The sequence below is a fragment of the Hyalella azteca genome, unplaced genomic scaffold (assembly GCF_000764305.2).
Source record: "Hyalella azteca isolate HAZT.00-mixed unplaced genomic scaffold, Hazt_2.0.2 contig13526, whole genome shotgun sequence".
NCBI classification, from domain to species: Eukaryota; Metazoa; Arthropoda; class Malacostraca; order Amphipoda; family Hyalellidae; genus Hyalella; species Hyalella azteca.
In genome coordinates this window covers 111,939-119,072 of record NW_025943444.1, presented here as the reverse complement: position 1 = coordinate 119,072, position 7,134 = coordinate 111,939, and the positions used below count along the sequence as shown (strand labels likewise).

General features: G+C 37.4%; 1 protein-coding gene across 1 annotated transcript in view; it reads left to right on the top strand.

Moving 5' to 3' along the window:
- The first annotated feature begins 4,426 nt into the window (after positions 1-4,426).
- LOC108682294 (E3 ubiquitin-protein ligase RING2) overlaps positions 4,427-7,134 on the top strand; it is a 5,251-nt gene continuing 2,543 nt past the window's right edge. Inside the window, exons 1-3 of the mRNA XM_018171433.2 lie at positions 4,427-4,869; positions 5,914-6,279; positions 6,494-6,698. Coding sequence (XP_018026922.1) covers positions 4,657-4,869; positions 5,914-6,279; positions 6,494-6,698 — 784 coding nt within the window. The 5' untranslated portion in view covers positions 4,427-4,656. The remainder of the gene's footprint in view (positions 4,870-5,913; positions 6,280-6,493; positions 6,699-7,134) is intronic.

Sequence of the window (7,134 nt, the reverse complement as noted above, 5' to 3'; positions counted from 1 at the left end):
AATAGGTACTTCTATTAGTTTTGTACCGACCGAAGCTACCAGAAGCGCCATTTGTTGGTCATTTTTCATTTGTTTATTTACGGCTAGCTCGGCGGGCCTGCGGTGAAGTCAAACAACACAAGAACACGTGGTAAATCGACTGTGACAAAAAAAATGCAATATTTCGCTGCACCACAAACAAATAAATGTAAATAATTAGTAATGGAAAATATGTTGCTGGAAGATTTTGAGAGACTGTCCCTAAGCAGAATAATATTTTGTTATTATTATAGTAAATATACTAAACAATAAAGTAGTTCCTTAAATTGCCACTGCTGGCGCTAGCATCTGGATGTGGACGCATCAACTTTGTTTAGAATTCAAACGATTTAATATCTATTTCTTACTGCACCACAAGTTATTACATTTAAATAATTAGTAATGAAAATATGTTGCTGGAACACTTTTAGAGACCGGACCTAAACAGAATACGATATTATTATATTATTAGTCAAGATACTAAACAATAAAGTAGTTCATTTGATTGCCGCTGCTAGCACTGGCATCTGTATGTGAACCTTCTATGGGTAATTTTAATTCAGCATGGAATTATGGAGATACAACTTCTATGATTAATTTGAATCATAAACATTTACCTAATGCAAGAAATTAGCAATCAATAATTCAAGGTTATTGTGAGTTTTGTACCAACGGAAGACTACATTAAATACGTATTGGCAACTTATGCTAAAAAAATGCCTGCAACTGCAATCAGCTGCGACAGAAGGTGCCAGAAAGCGCGATCAATTCATTGGTCATTTTTGATTTGAAATCGGTTTCAGTTCTTTGGACTAGGAGCATAAATTTTAGTCTAAAACCTATTAATAGTTTACGTTTCCGTGTGGATTTTGATGCTGTTAACATTGAAATACTTGAAAGTATCTCTGATGCAAGAAATACTGGCTAAATACATTTTAATTTAGAAATTAACGTCAATTGAAATTACTGTTGTTGGGGGCTATCTTGGTTCTTGCAAAATGATTTTTGTATCCAGTCGCTTATATTGAAAATAAAATTGTTTAAGCAAGTATTTCTTGCATCAGAGATAATTCAAAGTTTGTTAATGTTAACAGCATTATAATCAATGCAGAAACATACATTTTTTATATAGATATTAAAAATTTAGGCTCTTTATGACTAGTATACTATGCGTATAGGATTTCAAATCGATGCATGCGTTCAAATTCAAATAAGGCCCGCTCACGGCCAGTGTAGCTATGAGCTCACCTTTCTTCAGAAGTATGAAAGCTTTTGCCGGGGAAGGTGTGTTACCGCGGTGCGGTGATTGGCCCGTAAAGAAGCGTTGATCAGTTCAAAATGACATAAGACCAGGTTCTTTTGAATAACCTATAGAATTGCACCATGTGACGCCAACCATTTTCAAGATGCCTTGCCAGGTATTTTTTAATGAAAAGCCATTCATGCTGAGTAATGAAAAACTATTTACAAGCCACGAACTTATTTACAAGGTTGTATGCACGTGTTACCCCAAATAACTAATTTTACCCTAAAAACAGTCTGATTGTACAGCAATTGTCAACTGAACATGTGATGATGCAGTCTGACCGCTCTAATGTGACCACAACTATGATTTTGTTTACATTTTTTGGCGGGAACTCATTGCAACCAATTTCCGGACAAGCTTTACTGCTTCCTGATCCATCCAACGTACCGGAAACCTTACTTTTTTCTAAATAGTTGGCCGAAGACTGACAAATATATTAAATGCAAGAATTTCAATCTAAATGTGTCAGAAAGATCTTCTGAAGTCGTAAATTTTGCTACTGAAGCATTGCCAAAGATCTTGCAATATTCATCCGCTCTCTGCACAGTGGAATAGTGATGAACTGTTTGTGTAGAAAGAATATTATGGTTTGAGACTTCTAAATACGTCTGTGACTATATTAGGAATCCTTTAAGTATACGGTACTTGTATTTGCAGATTTCAAATGATAAAAAAATTAATAGATGATTAAGTTAAGAGACAGTTTTAGACACATAAAAACTAATTCTGACACAGCTTGGAATTAGACACACACAGCTCATTCCAAGCTGTGTGCAAAAATTAAAATTTTCTTGATTAAAAGCTTAATAGCTCTTAATTAAAAGCCTAATTAAGTAGTGTTCAATATATTCAATAGTGTTCTAATTCCAAGCTGTGTCATATTCCAATACAGTTCACACAGTGATTGGAATTCGAAAACAAGAGTGTCGGCATTACAAATTAGTAGAGTTTGAAGCGTGCCCGGAATTAGTCTCCCAAAATGCCAAATTTAGTCACATACAGCGTCGGAATATACGGATTTGGTAGGTTTGCATTCTAAAGGCTTTTAAATAAATATGGCAACATTTTGTGACATTTCATTGTTGCTGGAGCATAGTGCGGTGTTTTGAGAGTGACGTAAAGCAAACAGAACTCAAGTTGCGCGTATGGTGTATTTTTTATAGCCATTCATTTTTTGCTACGTCCTCAAAATATCGGAATATACCGCGTTTACCCTAGGTTTTATGGATACAGATTGAAATCAAAGCTTAAATTACAATAACAGTTTCAATGTCCTGACAAATCTGGTAGTTTGTAAATTACTGGTTGGAGACTCCTGCTTGATGATGAGAGCCTCAGCTATGGCCAGTCTTGTGGCGTCTGGGCATCTCATGACGATTGTGGTGTGGGTCTCCAATGTCACGCGAGTGAGGGTCTCATTATGAGCCTCTCTGATGTGGTTCTTTGGTCCTCCGGTCTGGAGGTGGCATGTTAGGCGGCGGCTCAAAGTTTGACCAGCACGACTTGAGCCAAAGTATTGCAGTAGTTGAAAATTTTATGAAATGACATGTTTGTGGAGTGCAAATCACTATTTTTTCAATCAAACAAAAATACATGACATTACAGCTGCAAGACTTTATACCTACTGAAATTATATGATATTAGAGCTGCGATATTTAAAAAAATAGGATTTCTCCAGAGCCCTGCTATGCCAATAAACAAAATAGGCTGTGGACCATCTTCCTAAAATAGTTTAAACATGGTTGAATGGCAGGGTGGAATTCTAAGAATGGAAGTTCACTTATAAAATTTCCACCCAAGGTGGAAAGCTTCCCTTAGATAGGTACAGCACTCTGTCAGGTGACTGACTACAAAGGGAAAGGAGAATCAAAAGTGGACAAACTGTTTCAATTGTATAGTACCTCAGATTTGTTATAGATTTTTTTAGTTGTATTTTGCTTGATTGATATTTTTTTATTTTTCTTTTATATAATGGATTTCTTGAGAATATGCCAGGCCCTTTGTTTGTAATAATTAAGTTAAGTTAGCTTATATGTTAAGTTAATCAGCACACATACCATATTTGGGCACAATCAATCACAGCTAGAAAGGATGACATGACAATCTCACCAACTAATCACAGCTGGAAAGGGTATGACATCACAATCTCACCAACCAATCACAGCTGGAAAGGGATATCATCAATGGATATGTATATAATTGACTAATTCCTTATCTTTCCAAGCTTTCAGGTCCTGCTTTCTAATAAGCTATGTGTACGGGTTAATTTAATATCCTCTCTAGAATTTCACACTGCCAACAGTTGCTGCAGATGGCAGTCATCTAATAATGGCTTTAAACATTCTAAAGCATTGTATCTATTCACGAATCTTGTATCAGAAAAATAGGTAATGTATTATTGCTTCTGGAAACATATTTTCTTAAAAGATGGATGCAGCGATATCTCATCATTAAATTAAAGTAACCAGATGAAACTGAATTAAATTGAAGTTGATGATTATGCTATCCATTTAAATCTTTTTATTTGAATTACATTAATTTGTTTTAGATTATTTACCGTATTTGATGGATTATTCAATACTTAATTACTTCCTCAATATGCAAAGTTTTGGAAAGTACATTTGAGTAAATATATCACAAACTTGATTACACTTTTTTGTTCTGGTTTCAGATATTTAAATTTATGAATATTTTTATACCGGCTCATGAAAGGGCTAATATTTCATGTAAGTAATATGCCCATAATATCATTTTATGACAATAAATGCATGTTATGTTTGAAATCAAAATTTTATTGTGTAAGCTAAATATAAGTCCCAAACTTATAAATAGCTTATTAAATTGCCCAGCCCTTCTTTAGACTTCATACTTCAGTCCACCAGAAGGGTCTTGCTCACAGTATGTTGTCCAGATGCCAAGTCAAGGTCTAGTACTTTTCCATCAATCTCTAGGTGCCATGTCTAGTGAATATTACCTACATCTCAATTACCTACGGTACTGCTGATTTAATTTTAGTAGGTATATAATTATATTTTTATTCTTTTAATTTTTATATAATTAAAATTTTTACTGGCTAAGCATGACAGTAATTTTTATTTTTGCAGATTTTCCTTTTGGAAATTATATTTTAATAACAGTTTTGGAACTTCATAATTATCAAGCTCCAGTTTGTGCTGCATAGCATAATTATATATATCATACAGACATTTAGCAAGAAATGTGAACATCCCAAGAAACGTGGTCATTTTAATCTGATCTCCCTTTAAATGGATACATTTTGATCTGAAACTTGACAATATAATTGAAGCAGCTATTGAAGATATTCCTTCACAATGACAACCACCGACAACAGCGGCTCCACTGTGAACAAGCAGTGGGAGCTGTCATTGTACGAGTTGCATCGCACGCCTCAAGAGGCCATCACTGACCACACTGAGATCGCCGTGTCTCCTCGTTCTCTGCACTCTGAACTCATGTGTCCCATCTGCCTGGATATGCTCAAGAATACAATGACCACTAAAGAATGTTTACACAGGTTTTGTCAGGTCAGTTGTGTATCACTAAGCTTCACTTAGCCATATGATATGAGCAGAGAGAAAGAACATAATCATACTGAATATTTCTTGAAACTTATTCTTACCATGGAGCTTTGTAAGGGTTTTATTTTGGCATAAATTTTGCATTGATCCTTTTTAATTTAATATTTAATCTTTTGAAATAAAGAAATATATTTTCATCGATTTTGAAGTTCACTGTTTTAGGACAATCAGTTTCTTAATCCTTCTTGTTAACTCTTCTTGAACTTCTGAATTTTGGAATGAATTTTTATGCGATATCAAAATTTAACAAAACACAAAAGAAAAAATTAAATTAAAATTGTTGTATGAATCTTTATTGAAATTAAAAATGAAAAAATTCAAATAAATCCCATTTTGAAAGATCAAATAAGAGCTGAAGTAACAAAACAACAAGGAAATGTATGTCTTCAATCTAACACCAGCTCTATGCTAAACGATCAAATTGTGATACATATAACTGACATGAGTAATTTGTTTGTTATTTCTAACAAAACCAAATATCCGTAAAAATCAGCTACATTCTTTCCGATAACTTAATTTCTGCTGCATCGCATGAGACCCAACAAAATAACTGCAAGGGAAAGCTAACAAAACAATCTTGTTAAGCTATGCTAAAAATACACTAAGACACTCTTGTTTGTCTTTGTTTCTGTTACTTTTTACCTGTCCCTCCTTGTCATTTCATCTCTTTGAGATGCTAACTCTGCTGCTTTAGAGCCAGCTTCAGCGGGCTGGACACGAGACCTTCCACCCCATGTGGGTGATAATTAATTTGAGATATTTTGAATACTGGCTACTTTTTGCCTTGCTTGCAATGTTATCTTTTGACTTCTGCTCAAAATAGCTTGACAACAGTAGTGCTAACAAACCATTCTACTGATACTATACTACTTATATTTATTCAAACAAGATTTGATACTTGAACTTGAGGCCAAGCAATTCTGTTATCTTAGGTTAGGTTTGTTTTTTGATGAAGAATGAAAAATATCAATACCCTGTATGATTTTGCAGGACTGCATCATCACTGCACTACGATCCGGCAACAAGGAGTGCCCGACATGCCGTAAGAAGCTCGTATCCAAGCGCTCACTTCGTCCTGACCCCAACTTCGATACTCTCATCTCAAAAATCTACCCAAGCCGTGATGAGTACGAGCAACACCAAGAGCGCGTCATGGCCAGACTCAACAGGAACCACAACCATGCATCTCTTGTGAGCTCCATAGAGGAGGGCATCAAGCTGCAGAGCCAGAACCGTCAAAAGCCCCGCCACAAAGGGCCAGGAGGGGAGGAGCTGCCAGGACTGGGGGCTGGCATGAACAGCCTGGCTATCTCCAACACGCCCATCAGCACCTCAGCTCAACACTCCACTGCTCAGGTCAGAAATGCTCTCTGTGTGTATCTAATACTCAAGTCTCGCACATTATTGAGAAATACTGGGCAATCAGAAGTAATGCTGTTTGCAATTGACGTTAAATTAAAGATGAAACAATTATATAGATCGCCTTAAAATGCATGTACTAATTAAAACGTCCTATTTTTTCTGTTTTCATCATGATTCACTCCTAAGAGCCAAGGTTTCTGCATGACAGGTTTTGTCCAGCGTGCCTGCAGCTGCTGTCTCCCCTTCCTCCCCTCCGCCTTCCGAGGGTGTGAGCCCCAGCGGCGCCCCCACTGCCGGACCAAAAGTGAAGCGCCCCCGCGTCGCTCCCCCACCAGCGCCCCTGACTTCTGAGAATGAGTCTGCGGGCGGCTCCAGTGTGGAGGGCGGCACTCTGGGTGATGAAGGAGATGCAGGTTAGTGTCTTGATTTAGGGCGTATTGCAGGACACCTGAACCTCCCTTAGGGTACGCACACAGTGAAAGCAGGTTGCCAGCGTGCTGGTTACCTGCTCAGGCTGGCGCCTGAAACCATAGAATACAGAAGCCTGTTCGTACAGGTTTTCACTGTGAACACTTACATTATTATCCTATGTTCATTCTTGTGGCAAGTTGGAGCAGGTTGCCCAGGCGGGCAAACCTGCTTCCACTGTGTGCGTGCCCTTACACCTGAACCACCCTTACACCTGAACCTCCCTTACTCCAGAACCACCCTTACATCTGAACCTCCCTTACTCCTGAACCACCCTTACACCTGAACCTCCCTTACACCTGAACCACCCTTACACCTGAACCTCCCTTACTCCTGAACCTCCCTTACACCTGAACCTCCCTTACTCCTGAACCTCCCTTA